The following is a 23956-nucleotide window of genomic DNA, read 5'->3' as shown; positions in this document are numbered from 1 at the left end:
TTTTTTTTTCAATTTGAAATTTTATTTTTCATATATTCTTAATATGAAAGGGATAGGAATAGGAAAACAAGAATTAATGATCTATGAGATCAAGTAAAGAATGTGGTCTGGCTTTATACAATTGATGTATGTATATGTATGGACGGTGATAAGAGTTGTATGAGTCCCTAATAAAATGTAAAAGAAGAAAAGAGAAAAAAATGAAAAAAAAAAAAAAAGAATGTGGTCTGGTTTTGTTACTATTTGTTACTTTGGGTAATTTGTTTAACATAAGGCAAATTTCTTTACTTGTAGTATGCAGGTAATAAAAAAAATAACTTCTATTTACTTTTGACTATTCTTAAGGACAAAAATAAAAACTTGAAATTTCTTTGACAACTAAACAATAAAAAAACACTGAAATATGATAAAATAATAATTATTAATAAATTATCAAGGGTTCAGGGGAAAGGGGGAGCGGGGAGGGAGGGGAAAAATGAGTTGATACCAAGGGCTCAAGAGGAAAGCAGGTGTTTTGAGAATGATGATGGCAACATATGTACGAATGTGCTGGACACAAATGTACAGATTGTGAAAAGAGTTGTATGAGCCCCTAATAAAATGATTAAAAATCCAGAACACTGTAAAGTGTAACTGTCACTAGTATGACTCCTTGGGAAACGAATCTCATTCATCCATTTTCATCCATGGTGCACACCTGGCGCATGCTGGATTGATATGATAGTGAGCCCAAAGAATGGCTCGTTCTAAAATAATGCAATTCTTTCTCACTTGTGAAATTAGATCCCGAATGATTCCTAAAAGCACCAAGACTTGATTTAAAAAATACCCTAACTTTATGTCAGAAATGGGCAAGGAAGGTTTCAACTAGATCATGTGGCTAGCTAATGTTATGAAAAGAAACAGTAAAGGAAGTAGAATTTCTACTATGAATTTAAGTTATAATAAAACAACACATTATTTTCCATTTACTTGGAAGTAAAGTCCAAGGTAAGTACTATTAGGACCCTCTTCTTTGAAAATATTTGCCTGAGAAGCACATAGTGCGTAGAAAAAACACTGCACAGAAACTCAAAATCTAAACCACACACACAAAAATACAAGGTTTGTTATTGTTTTAAGAACCACTGGTGTAAAGGAAGAGTCTTAATCATTTCATCTTCTGAGAACTCAATTCAATCAGCAAACCTCCCCTGAGCAAGTAGCAGATAGGTAGTCCTGGTGACACAGGTGACTAAGGACTTAGCTGCTAGGTAAAAAAGATGGTCAGTTCAAACCTGCCCAGTGGATGGCAGGATAAGGACATAACAGTCTGCTTCTGCAAGACTGCAGCCAAGAAAACACTATGGGGCAGTTTCTACTTTGTTCCATTCTGACTCATAGTAACTCCACAGGACAGTGTGACTGGCTCCCTTGAGTTTCTGAGGCTGTAAATCTGTAGGGGGACAGAAAACCTCATCTTTCTCCATTGGAGCAGCTGGTAGGTTTGAATTGCTGACCTTGTGCTTGTCAACCCACAATCCACTATGCCACCAGGGCTCCTTAGGTTTGGATATAGTACTTGAAAGACTGTCTGCTGGAGCTTAGCTTTGTAGGCATATACATTTCGGGACTACTGAAAACCAATCTGAGACGGACTATCTTCTCCCAGAAAAGTGTAAGTTGCTTTCAGGTCGGCTAACTGTATTTACATTTCTGTTCCCATCCATCCTTACCTCTATTTCTCGCTCAGGATTCAGATCGTGATCCCACAGAATGATTTTCCTGTCTTTCCCTCCTCCGGTTAACAACATCCCACTCCTCATCTGACAGAGTGTGAACACACTGCCATCGTGAGCTTTGATTTGCTTGCTGATTTGATAGACACCTAATTTCAAAAGTACAAAAATAAAAATACAAGTGATGACATTTTCCATTAGACTTTAGTGTCTCTCAGAAGAAAACGTTAATAGAAATACTAAGTGAGTAAGCAAAAGGCTCATCTGACTCAACAGTCAACAATCAAATTTTACCAAGTCATGTGCAAGGCCGTTACTGAAGTTCAAGACTTCAGACAAATACAAAATACGAGAACAGAAAACCCCAACATTGTGGTCAGCTCATCCCAAATGACAAGAGTACAACTTATTGGAAATTCGAGTCAAGATGGGGTGGGGTGGGGAAGAGGTGTGTGTGTCTCAGTTGGAAAGCGATTGCATTTCTGGAGGTGGTAAACTAAGAGGAACAGTTTTCCATCAGGAAAAAATGCATAAAAATACTTATTTGAAACCTAAGGACCGACATATTTCTGCGGTCTTAAGGTTGAAATGCCCTAATATGAGAAGCAAAAGGCTGCTATGCCCAGATGATGGATATAGTGGTCACTGACTTTGGTTCAGATTTCTTGCTTTGAAGGTGATCAATGAATGGTGGCCAAGAATACCATATTCACTAATTTAATGCACCCTCCCATGACTTTGTATTAATCTGTTAGGCTGGCTCTGCCATAGTGGATGTTACCGAAAGTTTTGCCCCATCACCAATCCCCACTTTGGTCAAGCTACCAGAAAGAATAGTGTCTGGGTCTTCAAGGCTTGTCTTCAAACAAGCAGCCATCTATGTGAGGGGTCAACTAAGTCCACATGGAAAAAGCACACCAGCCTGTATGATCCAAGGATTATAAACAATAAAACCCAAATCCAAAGGAGGGAATGGTACCAGAGCTTAAATTGTGAACACCCGGTTTGCAAAAGGTTATGGATGGCAGTGGAATCCCAAAATGCATTAGCTGGGACCCCACAGGGATCAGTCTCCTGTGAATCCTCTCTGACCACAGTTGGGAGAGGGGGGGGTTGCTATCAGAGAGAGAGAGCAGTGTAAAGTCCATTATGGCAGATATAGTTAAGTTAAAATATAAAGTAACCTATCACTTGATCTCCCTTTGGAATAATTTTAAAGTTGTTTCAATTTTTAATACTTTCTGCATTTTTTTTTGATTGAGGTTTTCCCGTTTTGTCTAGTAATTGTTTGGGGGGATTTTTGTTTGCTTACTCCCTGTGTTTTGTATGGTTTTCTGTATATGAAATCCAGGATAGGAGATCTTTAGAGACAGTAACTGGATTGATAATTGCCCAGGGCCATGGCAGGGGATGATAGGGAGAAATGGGGAGCTAACAGCAAGGAGTACAAGACGAAAGTGTTCTGAAATTGATTTTATGGTGATGATTGTACAAATCTGAATGTGATTGATTTGCAAAGTATGTGTCAATAAAACTATTAAAAACAAAACTGTTGTTTTGTGGATGCAGGATTCCTATAAACTTCTTGCAAAGCTTCAATGATTTGGGAAGATGTGAGTTTTGTTGGAAATGAGAATATCTGCCTTGACCTCAAGACACTCCCCAGCCCCTCCATCAAGTACACATCCCCCCTATGGCACAAAAGTATCCTTATTTTGAAGTCACGTTGAGGAGACTAAGACAAGTGTACTCCTGAGAAAAGACTTGTCTACAACAGAACACTGATCAGGAGGCCTGTTTAAACATGTTTTGTTTGAAATAAACTTAAGCATGTATGAACTGGGTTACTAGCAGCAATACTTTGACTTATCCTTTTACATCGTCAAACTGGCTCCAAGGCCTCTTCCTTCAGGAAATACATCAACTAACCGTGTACCACCTCAATCTGTTATTGTCTTCTAACAACATGCATTCTTATGAATCCTCGTGATGATTGTCAGGCGCGCCCTCCCCCACTTTTCCCTACAGAAAGCTCCTTTTCATCTCAGAAAATGGGAGTATTTGGTGAATCCTAAGTACTACCCTGCTTTGAGTTGTTCTCTTGCTACAATAATTTTTTTTTGCTTTAACAGAGTCAGCTATAATCCTTGACACATCCCTACTAAACCCAATAATCTCGAGTTCCAAGTTCTGAGAGGCCTCACTAAGGAATTAGGGATGACTAAAGAGAGGGATGGCACGACAAAATAATTATAATTTATAACTTATTAAGGATTCATGAGGGAGGGGGTAGGGAGGAATGGGAAAAATGAGAAGGTGACATCAAGGGCAACAAATGTACAAATGTGTTTGCCACAATGGATGGATATATGGATTGTTAAGAATTGTACAAGCCCCCAAAATAATGATTTAAAAAAATTAACGATCAACTTAGTGAGATTTCCTACATCCAGATCCCACTGCCCAGAAAGCTTTCTCCTACAGAGAGCCTGATAGCAATTTAGTTAAAGAATTCTATGCTTCAACTTAGTGAGATTTCCTACATCCAGATCCCACCTCCCAGAAAGCTTTCTCCTACAGAGAACCTGATAGTAATTTAGTTAAAGAATTCTATGCTTCAACTTTAAATAAATCAGTTTTTTTAAAAAGATAGTATTTACCTAGAAAGTAGATTTATAGTCAAAGATTTCTCTCTCAGGGACTTGTATTATTGGCATTCCAGTTTAAGTCAAACAATGTTTGAAATGTTTGCCAAGAAAAATAATTACCCTTGAATTTAAAAGCTTATTGTACCTCCAGGCTTAATTGTGAAGTCCACCCATGCTTAATTGCAAATCCCCCCTTTTTATCTCCAACTGAAACCTAGTTACTATATCAAGCAAGTATATCTTGCCTGCAAAAATAAAAAAAATATTTGGAGGGCTTTGTAGGCCTGCTTAACTATATAATTAAATGTGAGAGACTTTGAAATTTACTTTACAGTCTGAGCAAACGCACCCACGCTAATTATGTGAAGAGCACGTACAATGTCGGTGCCAATTTGTTCCTTAGAGGAACGTGGCAAAGGCTTAAGAATGGTGACTATTTTAATGGCAGCATTGTGACTCGTTTGCACGCAATCTAAAATATTATGCATTTTTCATATATTAAAAAGTTTGAACTACACAGAAAGTAAAACAATAAGCACTCCCTCTTTAAAAAATTATTTGGATATTTTGGTTCTTTTACATTTAGGAGGCATTAAAAAGTTTTATTTCCTCTTTGCTAAATAACAAGACTAGCTTTGGAGTTATGTAGCTACCATTAAAAAAATCATTTTCTCAGACATGATACCATCGTATGTACAAAATCTGGTCAATAAAATGGCCCCACATGTAAAAAAGTCACACTTGAGAAGATGCAAACTGGATCACTGTACTGAAATTCTTAGCAAACATTTACAAATGCAATGTTAGGGTCTCTTTTCTGCTCTGGGTTTGCACATGTCTCTTTGTATTCACCAACCAGATGCTTCCCAGTCGTACTTACAGAAAGTATGCCCCAAGCAGAGAAAACAAAGTTCTCAGCAAGTTTGCCCATAATAGGGTTGCTGTACAGCAGAGGATAACACAGACCATTTCATGCGACCAGCAGTTTATAAGGTTATGCTTCCTGTTTCCTGTATGTGCTATATACAGATTTTCTCTGCACAGAAGCAAAGCCACAAGTTTCTCAGATAAAAATCAAAATAAAGACAATCTGACTTTCTTCTCTCAACTCACCACAAACCGTAAGGCTAATGAAAGAGTACAGTTACACCCAAATACTGCTCAGTGTCATGCTATGTCCATAACTTACTAGCCACTGTTCTGAGATCCTATGTTGTGCCCGGCATTTCTGACACTGAACAAATGGGCCCAGCTAAGAGAAATGGGAAAGGGGGAGATGTTGCTGACCACACATTTTTCTTCTTGGCTTTAAATTTCCTACCCACCCTGCCGAAAAACTCTCAACCCACCACCATCTTTTTCATAGGTAAGTTCTGAACCTACACCTAATGACAGAGACTGAAATGCAAGGCCAAGAACTGAATAAGTGTTGGACCAGAAATGATGGTTTCTTTTTAAGTTCTGAAAATTTAGACAATTCAACTGCTAAACCTAGACATCCAGGTGGATCAGGGAAGCACTAATGTGATCTATGGTATGTCCTAAAAATTTCAGTATTAGAATTGACACAATCATAAAATAACTATGATGCTACATTTTAATTCCACATTTTAGTGAAAACAGTGCTACACAGAAACCCAAGCTGAGATCTCTAAGGTCATTTCCTTAATAACATGTTAAACAAGCAATTTTCAAACCGTCAGTACCGAATAACAAACACTGTGCTCATCCTGGGGAAGTCTATCTAGGAAGTCTGACATGTAAATAAGGCCTTTCCTTCTGGGCAAGGGACAGGATTTCCTTCCTCGTAAATCACGGAGGGCGACTTCCATGGCCTGATCCAGGCACTCCACAGAGGCAGACACGAGGGCTTATTTGGGTGTGTGTAGGGTGCCGGGGATTGGGTGGTGGAGAACAATTTGGATGTGCTGTTCAAGCTCCAGGCTGGTTCTGCATCATCCCCTTCTCTTTTCCTCTAAGCACCTTCTACTTTGAAGATAAGTCACAGTACTCTGGACATTCCTCCCAAAGGTTTATTATTCTTAAAGAGTACGGAAAAAGAGGGTTGACCAATGGTCTCCCTCCAATTTTTTCATCTTTCAAAGACAAGGGCAAGGTAGACCTGTGTATTGGAATGAGGCTGAGACTCGGGGAGGAATTCCTGAGAAAACACCTGAGCTGTATTTAGGATGCACGGAATGATCGCTAAGATCTGGTGGCAAGGCTGGGAAAGGTGAGCGTAGTGAGAAAGGACAAAGATCAAGAGACTGCCGTTGAGTTTGTTCTTGTTTCCTTCCTCTCCCATTCGAGCACGTGCTACTCACTCTGCCATCAGCCTTCTCACTGCAAACCCAGGGGAAGACCAGCCCTCGAAGTGTTAACTTTGTTGAGAAAAGAGCAGATTCAGTATCTGTTATAAAAAGATTCTTGGACATATGCTTAGCAAATTGAAAGGGTGACTTTAATCCTATTAGGAACTACTGTCTCTAAATTTGTAGGTCTTTGCCTTTTATAAAAGGTGCCCTAATGGCCCCATTGGGTAAATCTGGGACCAGTAACAGGTTAAGGGTTCAAAGCCACCAGCTGGTTGGCTGGAGATGAAGCTCTATGCTCCCATAAAGACTTATTTACAGCCTTGGAAATGCCTAACAACAGGGCCACTATGGGTAAGAATCCACTCAATGGCAGTAACTTTTTAGGTTGGCTTTCTATTCATTTACTAGAATAATTCCACTTTAAGTAGACAAAGCAAAGGTTTGAGCTAGATCCCAACCATAATTATTAACAATTCTGAAGTCATCTGGATTCTGATCATGTGATATATAACGATTGTTGTTAGATGTCCATGAGGCGATCCATGGTGACCTTCTGCGCATCAGAATGAAACATTTACTAGCCCTATGCCATTGCTGTGAGCATGTCAATCCACCTCACTAAGCATCTCCCTGGTCTTCACCAACCCTCCATCTTACCAGCTATGATGTCCTTTACTAAGGATTGGTCTTTCCTGCTGACATGTCCAAAGGAAGCAAGCCACAGCCTTGCCACCCTCACTTTTAAAGAACACTCTGGATATCTTTTTATTATTTTTTTAAAAGAAAAACTTTAATTGAAAAAAAAATCTGTCTGAAGTAGAAATTGGTTTCAGTGAGCTTCATTCAGAGTGTATGCTAGACACGGGAGGTAACTCGACGTACACTTCTGGTAGCGACTGAATAGAACAGTCCCAGATGGTTTGGCTGAGGCCAACACCTACAGGGGACGAAAGCTTTGTCTGCGGGGCATTTTGGGTGGTGCCTGGAGAAATGCTATACTGTGCATACACCAAACTGAATTGTTTCCACAGGTGTTGTAGTTTCACACAGTAACAGGTTTTTTTCTACATGCACTTCACTTTCACAGCAAGAGTGGCATACAATACTTAAACACAGAAGAGAGCATTCATCTAACTTGTTATTATAATGCATACAATTCAAAATGATGACACTCTGGTTACATCTAGGGCTTTCTGCAACTAGAAGGCGGTGGCTACAGAAAGCACGGCCCCGGGATCAGTATCTAGAAAGCAGCCGCCACCTGCTTCTATGTGTGTTCTTTTTGCATTTTGTCTTTGTATTTATCAACTCTGCTGCTGTTGCTGTGTCTTCGCAAAACTGGTAAAAACAAAGTTGTCATCACTGAACATAGCACTCTGGCAATCAAGACGTTTAAAACTTTCAATCTTCTGGGGCGAAGAAGGCCCGGTGTGACATTTAGGACTGATTTACAAACAGGGTGGTCATACATTTTCCTGGCTTGAAGACTCCCACAATTTTCCCGATCAGGTCATCAGAGGAGGTTTGTTTCAAAGCTAACATAAGAAATTTCTGGTTCTGGAGTGATGTGAATAGTCCAGTAAGTTCCATCCGATTTCATTCCATTCACTGAATACCCACAAGGATTGAACCGTGTAGCATCAATGACAGAACCTGGTATCAGGTCACGAATTCCACTCTCACGAGTGACATCCTTTGCAGAACACAATCTTTCATAGAGAACTGGTCCATAACTGGTGGGTCAAGCTCACACATCAGAATGTCCAGGGTTTGATATGGCTGGCTGGTTACTAGACTCTCTGGGAAATCCAGAGTATGTAAGTACCAACAGTCAGAATTCATACGTCCCATACAATACGCTGCTCCATTTGGGAAAATTGCATTAAGAAACTCTATTTCCCCTGGAAATTCCGGTATGGATCCCCTTGGTGAGAAGTCTTCATGAAACTCTTACGAGAAAAAAAAAAACAGCTTTGAATGGAGCCAAACCCACTGTGGTCCCTAGCAAGCTTCCACAGGGACCAGTGCTTTCAGGAAGGGGGCGGACTACCTGTCTTCAAAATGAAGCGTCTCTGGGAGACAAACATGCGCTCTCACTGAGTACATAAGCTTCCTGCTTGCCAGTTTCTGTCACACTTGTGATTGAACATTGCACATCCTTCAAAAGTCTGTCCCACTCGGACCTTGGGATGGTGTGAGAACCCCAGAGCCTTGGTTTGCATCGGGCTGCTGCCAGGAGAACCAGACCTCCAGGAGCTTCTCAGTTCATCAAGAAACTGCAGTTTCCATCCCCGTGAGACTAGCAACCAACCAACAACCACACGAAATCAACTAAATTAAATCTCTTCTGCCGCTGCGGACTGTTCCAGGTGTGTTTAAAGTTCGGGTTCCTTTTTTTTCCCTATAATTTTATATAACATTAAAAAAAAAAAGGATTAATAAAATGTTCCCGGCCTTTTTGTGTGTGTGTGTGAGCAAAAGTTGAACATGAGTCTGTTGGAAATAGAGGCAGACACAGTTCAGTCTCTTGTAGTCCGCCATTTCCCCGTTACAGAGAGTAGAGCGAGCACTAGCTAATGTTGGTGGCCATACTGTGTAAGCGCTGGATATCTTTTTACTAAGATTATTCATTTTTTTAGTCCACAATATATTATTTTTTGAACCACAATTTGAATGCATCAATTCTGTATACTAGTGTTATATAAAGAATAAATCTTTTTTTTAAACAGATGTTGCTTTTAATGGGAGCAATGATATTCAGCCTGGTCTCTATCCTTTATCAATAGAGTATCTCAGCCCTCTGAAGTTCTCGGCTAAGAACTCAATGTAGGCTATTACTTTTTGCATGGAATACCTTATCTTTGATGCTCCACTCATTCACTCTTTATTCATTTTTCCATGGGCTCTTCCTACTGTACTTTCAGGTTTTAGACATCCCTGAAAAGAGCACGGACTAACTCTGCCAACAACTCTATTTTTCAATTTTGGGTCTCAAAATTCCCCATTTGAAAGTGGCCATTCTATCCTTGTCTGTCCCAGGTTCTGAATGTTCTATTAAAATTGTAAACTACCCAAACTGATGATCTTCCTTTTGTCTTACTTTTTTGGACCTTCCTAACACAGTTTACTTCTAGAAACTCAATTGTTCAGTGGCTCCAAAAAAAGAATTCTCTCTTATTAACGTTTCTTTCTAAGCTGCACTCCTTTCTAGTCATCTAACCATGGTTACAGTCAAAGGGACCTAAGTCCCCAGAGGTCTGTCTTCCACAGCCTCATTCAGCTTTAAGAATTCTTGTGGATGACTCAGAAAAGTTCTAGCTTTGATCCTTTTGGGAGTTTTCAATAGTTTAGTATATATGATAAATTTTATATATAAAACATTGTAATTAAAAATAAATCGTATTTCCCTCAAGTAGGCTATCCTCTCTTATTTCTGTCAACATTTTTGTATGACAGAATATATTCACAATAATTTGGATGGCATTTATTTATTTTTCCAAAAGTTGAATCAAAGTTCCATGTCTTGTACATTCATTACAGCTTAGCTTAAAAGCCAACTCTTCTGTTAAAGCTTATAAAAACTAGAGATCAGGATGTCCTCTCTATTAACCATTATATTTTTAATTAACATATGTCCATATCTTCTTTAATTATTTTATGATAACTATGCTGAATGATCTTACTTGGTTCCGTGTAGACACAGACTATGCTTAATAACTAGGTAATATATTATAAATAAAATAAAGATCTAAAGAGCCCTACAATCAAAGGCATGTTAGATGTTGATGAGTCTCACATTCTTGTATTACTCTACACAGAAGAAACGGTAGCACCCTTTGATATTAGAAGGAACAAGTTTAATATGAGCATACAGTACCTTTAGGTCCCTTCCCAGGTGTGGGCTCAACAGTAGTTTTACTCCATATAAGCAAGATTCCACCCGAGTCTCCCGTGAGAACATCTCCATTTCCCAAGAATGCTAAGCACTGCACAAATTTTGGTTTTTCATATTTCTACAATAAAACAAAGTTTTAGTTTTCCCTTTTAGTGCGATGATTTTACAGTTAAATGATAAAAAAATTAAAGTTTCACATTCTTGAAGTTATAACACTGTGATTCTTACCCCAAAAATTCCTTGTTTTCTTGTGAGTGAATTACCACTCCAGGTCCAAAAAAAAATATGAGATTTGCCACATGTTATTATGGTATTTGCATCAGTTGGATGGAACTCCACAGCCAAAACAACCTCATTTGTTGTCTGTGAAAACAGAAATAACACTTTAAGTAACTACATATCATTATCTCTGCCAAATGCCAATCACAGCTACTGACATTCCAAGGCAGAAAAAAGTTTTTAAGAAAATACCCTTACTGATGATAAAGCCAGAGTGTAGTATGAACCACATAACTGCCCTCTAGTTCTTTATATTTCCTCTCCTTACTAATAGTTTTCATCCATTTTTACCATATTATTCATGTTAGATTTGTGTATGTACATTTGTATACATCAGATTTGGTACATGAAAGCCAAGATACACAACCCTCCAAAACAATAACAAGAGTAATGGTTTCCAGAGGGTACAGGAAGATGGGGGAAGAGAGGGAGCGGATAACACTGATGACTGCATAACCCCCACTTGGGACTGAACCCAGAATCGTACGTGAATGGATATATTAGATTGTGTAAGATACGGCAAAACAAAAACAACCAACTATTCTAGGAAAAATATAATAAAAATATTAAGGGTTCCTGGGGGGGGCGGGTAAGGTGAGGGAAAGGATAAAGGGGATTTGATATCAAGGAGTTTTAGAAGAAAAAGTTTTGAAACTGATTGTGACACCAATTTTACATTACTTCTTGATGTGATTGAACTAAGGAATGTTATGTTTTTCTGTAAGAGCTCCCAATAAAAGGATTAGTTATTTAAAAAAAAAAAAAGTAAGAAAGAAAACTCCCTTAGGATCTATTTTCCTTAAAAGACCTAGATTTTTCTGAATGACATCAATTTGATGTCTTTATGCTTTTATCTCACTTTCATGATATGTAGTTGTAATTATTATACTAGGAAACATGGATACAAATTACAACTGTTGACTATATTAATTTCCTATCAGTTAAGGAAAAAGTATACTGAAATGTAGAGATTCATATTTCTGACAAGCATTAAAAATGTGAGAGATTTTATGTCCTCTTTCTTTAAAATAAAATGTAAAGATTTTCAGTGAAAAAGGAAGACAGACAAAGAAACGGAAAAAAAAGTTTTTCACTGAATCTATTTGGATTGAAGATTTTATTTTTAAAACAATATTTTAGTAAGTCATAATTGAATTCTTACTAAATTGGTAATTGATGGTAAAACCATGTACTCAAAACTTCCTCGAAGGGAAAGCGACATGCCTGTAAAGCTGTTTGCTGCTAGCTGCAGATCCTGCAGATCATTTACTAACGTCTGTATTTTAAACCTGGCAATAAAGAACCTATGTGGATGGAAGTATTTCCTCAGTGCAAGCCAACATGGTAGTTTATAAACAAAACAAGCTAAAGAAAGACATTTGATGTTCTCACATTGAAAAAAGGGACACGAGAAGTGGTTGATCGAATATTTTCTTCTCTGGGACCATCAACCTTTCTGTAAACGTTACATTTTTTAGTACTACTATTTAGGTTCAGGACCTTATGTCAACATATTAACAGAACCCAAAGAATGAAATCTAATCTGCATGCTTTTCTCCCTTTTAGTTCAGGCTCTAAGGTGAAAGAAGAGTAAAACATCTTTTTGCACGTGTTACATAATTCTCATGTCGATTAATATGAAACTTAATACACTTCACAGGTCTAAGTAAAACTAAAGACAATGTGTTAATCCCAAAGCAAAAACAGCCATCACTGCTCTTCTAGGATGACGCCTGCTTTTAAAAAGTGATTTATCCAGTATTAGTTTTCAACCTGTACAAAAACTTCTTTAACCACTAAATTTAAGCTAAACTGAGATAATCAAGGGTCATAAAACTAATTACAAATATTCCTAGTATACATACCTGTGGTGCTAAAGAAAAGACACACAAGATACAAACTGAAGTTATCTACAAAATTGGGCCACGTTGGTTACGGTTGTCTCTTACAGGATATGTTTTTTTCATGTTTAACTCTTCACTCAAGTACACTGTACACACCCTCCTGACTTCGAGCACCAGTGATTCTTTGGACCTGTTTTATTTAAATGGAACCATAGAATAACGTATCCTTTCATGTCTGAATTATTTTCTCAACACGTGTTCTACTCATGTTATTACTTGCTCATTTTAACTGCTACACAGCATTCTTCCGTACAAACACATTATTGACATCCATTCTCTTGTTGGTAGGCCTTAGGGTAGGTTTTCCTTTTAATTTTTTATTATTCTACACAGTGCTACCATCAGCCTTTGGTGAACACATACTTGCACATGTACTTGTATATTTGCATGTATGTGTACCTAGGAGCAGAACTGATAGGTCAGTGTGTCTGCATGTGCTCAGCTTTAATAGGTCATTTGCCAGACCATTTTGAAAATGGCCACACCAATTTACGTGCCCCGTAGCAGTGTAAGAGGCAAACACTGTCTTATATTTTCAGCAACCTTTGTCCTTTTGTCTTTCATATATAAGGGGAAGACATACTGGCATCTCACTATGGCTTTAATTTTTCTTGATAACTTATGAGATTGAAGGCCTCTTTATTTACTTAAGCATCTGAAACACACAGTTTTGTGAACTGTTTTTTGACATTGACTTAAAAAAGTTGGACCATCTTGTTTTTGTTCTAATTGACATAGACAGGTTTTCCATGCCACTCTGAGTATGAATCTTTTATTTGAAACATGCACTGTAAATATTCCCTCATGCTGCCGATGCATGTCTTTTGGTAGAGGAGCTTCTCAGTAGAGTTTATTCCCTCTCCCTGCCCCTAGTCTCCAGGTCTTAGTGAAACAATGGGCCAAGGAAGATGTTCCGCCCCTAGTTTTTCTGAAAGTGTTGCTTTTACCTTTCACACTCAGATCCACAGCCCACCTAAAAAGGAATTTTTGTGAATGATCAGGAGGGAGGGGCAATGGTAACCCCCCACCCCACCCTATATGAGGATCTGAAGTGAAATTACTTGGTATGGCTCTTCTACACAAAATCTTTGCAATTCTTCACCAAATGATTGGATAGAAAAAATGCGGCAAATAAGGTATAAGGGGCTCTAAGGAAGGGAGTGATCAGTTTCTCCATTCCTCTCAGTATGAAAACGAGCCGTCGCAGAAGCAAGTACAGAGGAATCTGTTACCATCAAGAAATAAGTTATTAATGGAGCATGTGGGCGATTCCTGCCTGCAGGGGCAGAGGCAGTAGAGGCTGTAACACTGAGACCATGAAGCAGAGCAGAGGAGCAGCCCCAAGACGGTAAGGCAGAGTGGCAGCTTCCTTGCCCGTGCAATGAGAAAAGCTGTGGGCCTTTGGGCAGGAGGCTGCCTTGCAGAGTGGGGTGCCCTTTGGGTTTTTATCCGTGCTAAAGAAGCTTCTTAACACTTGCTGGGCAGGGTAGAAACCAAAGGATCATGTGGTTGGGAAATAGCCATTTTGCCAACATGGCAGAGGAGAGGCAATACAGACAAAAGAACTCTATCCTTTACATTTTGTAACCTGTTAGCTTCCTTGGTAAATCCTGTAATTGTGAACGTCATCTATGTGACCAATGAGACAAATGATCAAACCAAGCAAAAAGGGAGAGTGTTGGGGGCAGGAGGGTGGCACGAGAGGAGGATGAGAGTAGGGTAGAGGGTGAGGACATATGGCTGTGAGTCTCGGCTGTTTTCGAGGTGAAGTCTCTATTTTCCTAGTGAAGCGGGAGGTCAGCCTCCATATGTCTTCCCTCACTCTTCTTCACAACCCACTACAAACATTATGCTTTCCCATTGCCACTACAGTGTACCCTTTGTCAAAGATCAAGTGACTGCTTTGTAGGCATGTTTCTGTATTCCCATCCACTGCGGGGCAACTTGCCTTTCTTTGCACCAATACCACAATGACTTTAAGCCTGTGACGGCAAAACAGGTTTTGATATTTAATAGGTGTGTACTCCAAGTTTAATCTTTTAAGATTGTCTTGATTATTCTCATCCTTTTTATATATTCGTTTTGTGAACTTCTATAAAAACATGCCGGGATTCTGACCCTTTTGAATGTATATATCAATATGCATAGAAGTAATATCTTTACAGTAGTCTTCTATACATCGTACGGTATATCCCTCCATTTAAAAAAAGTATTCTTTAATTTCTGTCAATAAGGTTTTGAAGTTCTTACTAAATTTTAAACTTACATAAATGAAAACCTTACACATCAACCCCATCAAATCATTGTGACTTATCAAGGAGAGAGTCTGTCTATATTACCATCAAATCCCTGAGGCTGAAGGAGAGCCCACTAATTCTACTGGAAGTGGTTAGACGTGACCCCATGCCATTTCATCAGTAAGGAACTACGCCTTCACAACTCACTGAAAATGTGCAGAAAGACTGAGAAGCCAATGAGCTAGCCCCAGATCAAGCTTTCCCAGGGGAAAACTGCCCATGCCTTTCTAGAGGCATTCTTTTCTTCCATAAGCATCACAAATCAGTGCATTCTATCTTGATCCGGTGACTTTTAGTTGTTGTACACCTTCTTGTAATGGAAATCATTCTAATACTGGCATTTATTATACAGTTTAAAGGACTCACTGACTGACTAGAAATGAGCAGAAAGGGGAAAGCAGTCATGCATGATCGTCAAGTTTCTTACTTGACAGCTAGGTGGATGTGATGTATTTGAGTGAAAGGACAAATTGGCTTGGGAACAGGGAAGACAATTAGGTTTGAACACACTGATTCTCACTTGTGGGCAGGACATTCCATTACAGATGTCTAGAAAGGCCATGAGAAGTACAAACGGGCTTCCAAAAGTTCATGGTACATTCCTTTCTGTTTGAGTGGCGTATTTTTACCAATCACCTTATAAAATTCTAAATCTGAGCAATCTGGGCTATAACTGATGTGGGATGCTACAGGAAGACAGTAACTAAGCCACGGGAGCAGCGTACAAGGGCAGTGCAGGTGCTGGGACAGACCCTGAGGAATATCTGAGGTCAGGAAAGGAGCTCAGAGAGCACCAACAGCACAAATACAAGATTCTATATGGTGGCCTTTACTGGAAAGAATCATGGCCTCTACATTTCACTTGTCAACTTTCCAATGTTTCAATGCTAAATTACTTTGAATGGTGGTTGACAGAAATCTATCTTAATTGATGTTTTCGAAAGTTTGTGATTTTATGGCATTTTAATTAATTTAAAGCATAATCAAATGTATTCATTCCTTTCAAAGACTATCTTATACATGAAAATTCCAAATGTAACCCTTTCTCAAAGTGGGTGTTAATAAACCCAGGGACCCAGTGGAGAGGTATGGGGGGCTGGTCCCAGTACCAAATACTAAGTGGACACCTGCTCCTCCCCCCAGAAGAATTTATTTCAAAGGACGGCATTGAATCTGCAGATCCGGGAGAGAGACATATCTAATCGGAGCACACAGGAGCAGATGAAGGGGGAGGAGGAGAGAGTGGAGAACATTCTGGCCCACCAGGCCTTGAGGACAATGACCCCAATTAGAGCAGCCAGTCCACAGAGAGGACCACATGGTCAGCCCCACTTAAGAGACATGATGCCCCTCACTGACCCATGACTCTGCCGGGGACAGCACCGGAGACACAGTGTGGGAATTGTGCCCAACCTGATCCCACCACACCGAGGCAAAGCACGGGGGGAGGGGGAGGGTGCAGCGGAACAGCAGGGGAATGGAGCGGCAAGGTCCCCAAGGAATGCTGAAGGTGGACTTTGGGGCCAGGGCGTGGTGCCCCAACAGACTGGACTGAAAAACACACCTAAAGGCCAACAAATGATCCTTGAACTGACTACAAGCTTTTCTTTATTGTGGTGTTTCATTTTGTACTTTATCAGTGGTCTGTTGTTGTTTTCTTGTATATTGTTGCTCGGTTTTGCTCTGTCTTGTTTTTGTGCATGTTATTATCTACACAGGTCTGTCTAAATAAGATAGGCTGGATGAAAAATCTGGAGAAAACAATGGGACCGATAGTTCTGGCGGGACATGGGAGAGGGGGAGGTGGGTGGAAAGGAAGTGTTAACAAACCCAGGGACAAGGGAACAACAAGTGGTCCAAATTGGTGGTGAGGAGGGTGTGGGAGGCCTGGTAGGGCATGATCAAGGGTAATGTAATGAAGAGGTTTTGCTGAAACCCAGGTGGGGATGGAGCATGATAGTGAGACAGGAGGAAAGCCAAGGGAAATAGAGGAAAGAGCTGGGAGGCAAAGGGCATTTATAGAGGTCTAGACAAAGACATGTACATATGCAAATATATTTATATATGAGGATGGGGAAATAGATCTATGTGCCTGTATTTATAGGTTTAGTATTAAGGACATTGGGCCTCCACTCAAGCACTCCCTCAATGCAATACTTTCTTCTATTAAATTGGCATTCTATGATGCTCACCCTCCTGACACAACCGCTGAAGACAAAGCGGATGAATAAGCAAATGTGGTGAAGAAAGCTGATGGCTATCAAAAGATATAGCGCCTGGGGTCTTAAAGGCTTGAAGATAAACAAGCGGCCATTAGCTCAGAAGCAACAAAGTCCACATGGAAGAAGCACACCAGCCTGTGCGATCAGGTATAAAGCATCATCAGAACAAAAAAATCTTACCATAGTGAATGAAGGGGGAAGTGCAGAGTGGAGACCCAAAGCCCATTTGTCGGCCACTGGGGATCCCCTTGCAGAGGGGTCTAGGGGAGGAGATGAGTCAGTCAGGGTGCGATGTAGCAAGATGAAGAATACAATACAGCTTTCCTCTAGTTCCTAAATGCTTCCTCTCTCCCCGCCCCCGCCCCCTACTATCATGATCCGAATTCTACTTTGCAAGTCTGGCTAGACCAGAGGAGGTACACTGGTGCAGATAGGAACTGAAGGCACAGGGAATCCAGGGTCGATGATTCCCTCAGGACCATGGGTATGAGTGGCGATACTGGGAGGATAGAGGAAGAGTAGGTTCGAAAGAGGGATCTACATGTGACCTCCTCTCTGGGGGACAGACAACAGAAAAGTGGGTGAAGGGAGATGTCGGATGGGGCAAGATATGACAAAATAATGATTTGTAAATTATCAAGGGCACATGAAGGAGTGGGGAGCGGGGAGGGAAGGGAAAAAACGAGGACCTGATGCCAGGGGCTTAAGTGGAGAGCAAATGTTTTGAGAATGATGAGGGCAATGAATGTACAGATGTGCTTTACACAATTGATGTATGTATAGATTGTGATAAGAGTTGTATGAGCCCCTAATAAAACGATTAAAATAAAAAAGCACACACACACAAAATAAAATAAACCCAGGACAAGGGAACAACAAGTGATCTAAAATCAATGGCAAGGAGGGCATAGAATGCCTGGTGGGGCTTAATGCAGGGCAATGTAGCCAAGAGGAATTACTGAAACCTGAATGAAGGCTGAATGTGATAGTGGGACAAGAGGAAAGTAAAAGGAAATAGAGAAAAGAACTAGGAGGCAAAAGACATTTATGGAGCTCTAAATACAGGCATGTGCATATGTAAACATATTTATATATAACAAGAGGGAAATAGATCTATGTATATATACTTACATATTACATATTAAGGCAGCAGATGGGCATTGGACCTCTACTCAAGTCCTCCCTCAACGCAAGAACACTTTGTTCTGATAACCCAGCATTCTGTGTTGCTCACCTTCCGACAAGATTGCTGAAGACAAATTGGGTGCATAAGAAAATGTGGTGAAGAAAGCTGATGGTGCCTGGCTATCAAAAGATACAGCTTCTGGGGTTTTAAAGATAAGCAAGCAGCCATCTAGCTGAGAAGCAATAAAGCCCACATGGAAGAAGCACACCAGCCTGTCTAATCAGGAGATGTCAATGGGATCAGGTATCAAAGACCCAGAAGAAAAAAATCCTATCAATGTGAAGGAGGGGGAAAGTGGAGTGGAGATACAAAGCCCATCTGAACACAACTGGACATGCCTTTATGGAAGGGTCAACTAGGAAGAAAGGAGCCAGTCAGTGTGCAGCATACCACTGATGAAACATACTACTTTCATTTAGTTATTTAGTGCTTCCTCCCTCCCAACTATCTTGAACCTAATTCTACCTTACAAATCCAGCTAGACCAGAGCATGTACCCAGGTACAATTAAGAGCTTGCAACACAGGGAATTCAGGACAGATAAACCCCTCAGGACCAATAATAAGGGTAGCAATACTGGAGGATAGGGGAAGGTGGGGGAGAATGGATTACAATGATCTACATATAACCCCTTTCCCAGGGCGACAGACAACAGAAAAGTGGGTAAGGGGAGATAGCAGTCAGTGTAAGACAAGAAAAAACAAAACAAAACACCAAGGGTTCATGAGGAAGGAGGGTGGGGGAATTGGAAAAATGAGGAGCTGATATCAATGGCTCAAGTAGAACATGACTTGAAAATAATGATGGCAACATATGTATAAATTTGCTTGACCCAAGAGCTGTAAGAAACCCCAATAAAATGATTTAAAAAAAAAGTACAACCCTTTCACAACCAATAGTAGGAAAGCTTGAAGCAACACAAAATACAACTGCTAAGAGGGTGGTTGAAGAGGAATGTGATATTTAAGAGTACAGCAAATATGTCATTGCTTTATTTTAGCACACGTCATTTTGAATTCCTTTGTCAGAGAGAGGTAGAAGACCATTTCTGACCCATCTGGATACAGCTTCGGTGAGAACCTCACACTTCTTTTGGCAGTCGTAGTCCTTGCCTGGCACAATCAGTGATTAACACTATTCTGATTCGACTCAATGGCAACAAGTTTGGCTTTGTGCAAAGCACTTATACATGCTGTAGGGTTCTATAAAATAATTCCAAAATTATCATTAAGACCAAAAACCTTACCAATTGTATATGCTTGGTTACAGCAGCCCTAGTCCTTAAGTTCAGATGTTTTCCCCTTTAGATTTTCAAAACCTCAAAGACTGACTTAAATAACACATTTTGTTAAAGTAGCCCAGTAGTTTCCAGTCTTAATTTTGAGTTTAGGCACTCTTCTACTTGAGCGCCTCTGCAGCGAAATGTATCTGAGATGCTTCAAGTCGCATCTGTGATGTCAACAACATAAGAACTATAACAAGCTAATAAATTCAAGGAATGGCAGGTGTGTGGATGTGCTCCTGCACATCCTACAACTTAATAACATTCAACACAGCCCCAGGGACCCACAAAGCAAAATAATCCACACATCATTTAATGTCCACGATATGTTCTACAACACAGGATGTTCCATGATTCGGATACTGTAGGAACACCATATTATATACAGAAGTCTCCAGATTATGAGCAAGTTCCACTTAGAAACTTGTCTTTAAGTTGAATTTGTATGTAAGTCTGAACAGCTAGGTAAGGGTCACATCTAATGTTAATCAAACATTTGTCTCTGCCTATGCTCCAGAGCATGCCTTTCTATGCATAATATGAAACACTTCTAGATATAAAGTCTTTGACATGACAATACAGTAATAATAGTGTGACACATGTTAAAAAGTACCATGTATTTGTTATTGTGAAAATTTTTATGTACCTTGAATTTTTAATAAAATATGATTTACAAGGTTGTGAGTATAGGCATGTACATGATCAGACATTGCCTGAACTGATGGTGTGTGTGCACTACAGCAATGTACAAATTAGTGTTAATGACAAAGAAACATTATTTACCTTTATTTCTGCTACTTTTGATTTTTTCTGCAAGTCCCATACAGTAAGCATATGTTCATTGGAGTCATCAATAACACTTAAATACACACCTGAGTCCTGAGGAAAAGTCAAGTAAAGACAGCTTAGAATTCCAAGTTAAGACTGCTATTCAAATAAATAAATAGATAAGTATTAACATGGTTAAGACTAAGATAATAAAAAATATCTTTTAACATTTAGACTCAAATAAGAGAATATCATTTATTAAAGCTGCATTTTCCTTCAGAAGCATTAATAAGAGTGTTAAACATTTTTTAATATATTTAAAATGCTTTTCCTGGGTTTGTTTCCTCTTGCCATCTAGGCAGTCCTGTAACTCAAAGATGGTAAATCATTCATTTTGAGTATTCCTAGTTCTTGCTGCCTTTTATGTTTCCTTCTTGCTATCTTTACTCAAGTTATTTTAACTTGATATAGGTAGTAAGAAATGTACCTAATTTTATCATTTTATTCCTGAGTAAATTTTGGTAGTTTGATGGAATAATCTAAAATTAATCTGAAGTTTGCTGATTTCAGTTTTCCATCATATACTTGGTTTGTTAGCCTGAATAAACAAGATAAGAACATATTAAATTCTGTCCTAGCATATATATCTGCTAGTTTAAGAAAAAAAAACCTGTGGGTGATATTACACAATTTTACTTTCTGAAATCCTTGTACTGTGTGCCTTTTACTGCCTTTGGGAGAGAGCGATACCGGGGTGAGGAGTCAGTGGTAACAGAGGAGTGGCAGAGCTTACTTCCTCTTCTGAACTTCCCACTAGCCAGAATTGGAACCAGGAACCCAACTAGGAAGAGTACAATGAAGCAATCCAAAATATTCTGAAGAGTGTAACAATCATATCAATAACTGGTGCTATCAGATTTTTCCAAACAAAAGTAGTAAAAGTGTTACTGTTGCTTCTGTCCTTTTACATGCTTTTTTAAGTGCCTTTCTCCTAACCTCTGAGTCCTTCCATCCTGAATATTACAGACCTTCAAGGAGCAAAATTCCTAAATGCACACAGCTTAATCATTCTACTCTAAGCATCCCTTTCTTGTCCTTGTCTTCAAGAAAATTCCCATAATGCAGGTTATAGTTGCTGATAGAGAGGAACTGAATAAATAATGTGAGTCATAAGTATATTCAAAAGCACAAATGAGGCTCAAAAGGATTTAGAGGGCTATTCCCATTTGAAATTAAGACACTGAATTTTAAGCCCATGGTGTCAGCAACTAAGACTAAGATAGAGATAATTCATGATTTTAGTGCATTCAAAGATCTGATTGTTTCCTTTGCTCCAAGAAGACACCAAGAAAAACGAATGTTGGTGCAAAACTGGACAACTTTCAGGTCTGCAAATTTTCTAAATAAAATAGGTTTTTAACACAAGCAAAGCAAAAGGTTGTTTGAAACTGTACTATGTGATGTATGCATTCCTTTAATACATACCATTTCCTGCTACTACACTGGAATCTGAACCCAGGGCAGAGCAGTGTTCAGTGAGGTTAAGCATAACATCTTGCATCGTCTCTAAGCAAAAGTACTTTAGCAGTGAGGTTAACATGCTGGCCAGAGTTAAGTAAGAGCTAACATTTCCTTTTTAAATTCAGTTACAATTGCCTATGGATATAAAACTTTTCCATTTTTTGGTTGAGCTTATTTCTTTTTAAAAAAAAATGTTACTCACTGCTTTTGAGAAGCTCAGGCATCCTACTCCCCGTTCAAAAGTTCCAAGACCAATAACTTGCAGTGTGGACAGAGTAACAGAATCCCACACTCTAACATGGGGTTGCAGAGGCTATAAAAACAAAGAGAAGCACAAAATAGCAGGATTAAATGGTACTTTAAAAAAAATGCCACGGAGTCCCTTCTGACTCACTGAAACCCTCTGTCTCCAGAGTCAAACTGTCCCCAATAAGAGCAGACTGCAAGGCCAAGGCCTTTCTTCCAGCTGTGCCTGGGCAGGCTCACACCAACCATCTCTCCGTTAGCAAGTAGTCGCATGCTTAACCAGTTGTGGCACCAGGGACTCCTACGTGGTTCCGAGGTAGATGCACACAAGTTACTACCATACAGAATTGGCTGACATTTCTATAAAGTAAAAGGGTATGAGTATACATGTGCGCCAAAAGTCACTACTATATTTAAACATGCTCCAACATGATCCTGTGCACATAATTTCTTTTCAAACTAAAAAAATGAGAAAATAACAGTGCTAATGATCACAGCAGCAAATAATTCAAATCTGTGCTCTTTGTCATACATTATCCTAAGTACTTCACATATATTAACTCAATCAATACTCACAACAACCCTATAAGCTAGGTAGTACTCTAATTCACATGTAGTGGAGGAGGAAACTGAGACAGAAGGAGTTAAGTAACTTCCCTCAAGTTACACAGCTATTAAATGACAGGCAGGACTCTAACCCAGGCAGACTTGTTCTGGGTAGCCTGCTCTTTAACAACACCTTCTTTCTTGGGAAAAGAGACATTTGAAACCATGAGAATCATCACACAAATCCTAATAGATAATTCATGACTAATATTTACGGTTGATCTTTAGAGAAGGGACTTGTTATAAGCAAAATAAGTGAAGTTCTATAGTAACTGATATTTCTTTTTAGCTCATCAGAAATGGAGTTTTATTGTACATAGAGCAAGTTTAGCAATGTCTATCTGAGGATATGGGAACATGAATTGCTACAAAAATCATAGAAATTTTTATTGAAAAAAAAAATCAAAATGTGAAACTATTGTTCCTCAACATCTCCCTCAGGTCTATATACTACTGAAGGCAATGTTTCCATATTTCAGCGGGGGGGAGGGGGGATTACATAGTATGATTCTTTTAAATTTTGTCTTGATATGCCCCTATCTTGCTAACTTATCTCTACCCTCCCCCATTATTAGAAACTCTTTAGCAGTTAAATCTTAAAAGAATAAAAGAACTGTGGATGAAATGAAAAACAGCTCCAGTAGGTGGGGAATGCATCACTCACCCTTCCGTCTTTATCCACTCCAGCTATTTGTCCAGTTGCAATCCTAATCTTGTCAGGGTGTATAGCAAGGCTAAAAAGCAGTATGAATAATAATTGAAAATACAGAAAATCTGTGAAATGCGAGAAATCTTTGTACAAATATGAAAAATATCTCATTCTGATGTTTTGTTTTATTGTTTAGTAATTTAACCACATACCAAACACCATCATCTGAATTTCTTTTCTGTGCTCGCTTCGGCAGCACGTATACTGAATTTCTTTTCTAAACTTACAGCTACACTTTTCTATGTTAAGCTTATACACACAAATTAATGGAATACTATGTTTAAATATCCACCTGTTATAGAATCCATTTGTCTTTCTACTGTGCCCCTTCGCCCTTACTAAACAGGTCATCACTATATTT

General features: G+C 39.2%; 1 protein-coding gene and 1 pseudogene across 1 annotated transcript in view; both read right to left on the bottom strand.

Annotated features, from left to right (window-relative positions):
• Positions 1–23956, bottom strand: part of EML4 (EMAP like 4) — a 173308-nt gene that overhangs the window by 36750 nt on the left and 112602 nt on the right. Inside the window, 6 exon segments of the mRNA XM_075535194.1 lie at positions 1716–1867; positions 10559–10694; positions 10805–10939; positions 20529–20624; positions 22237–22347; positions 23551–23620. Of these exon segments, the coding sequence (XP_075391309.1) occupies positions 1716–1867; positions 10559–10694; positions 10805–10939; positions 20529–20624; positions 22237–22347; positions 23551–23620 (700 nt within the window).
• Positions 7761–9069, bottom strand: LOC142430194 (S-adenosylmethionine decarboxylase proenzyme pseudogene; annotated as a pseudogene).

This window comes from Tenrec ecaudatus, chromosome 17 (assembly GCF_050624435.1).
Source record: "Tenrec ecaudatus isolate mTenEca1 chromosome 17, mTenEca1.hap1, whole genome shotgun sequence".
NCBI classification, from domain to species: Eukaryota; Metazoa; Chordata; class Mammalia; order Afrosoricida; family Tenrecidae; genus Tenrec; species Tenrec ecaudatus.
Note: the sequence above shows the minus strand (reverse complement) of the source record. Positions and strands in the feature narration are given on the sequence as shown.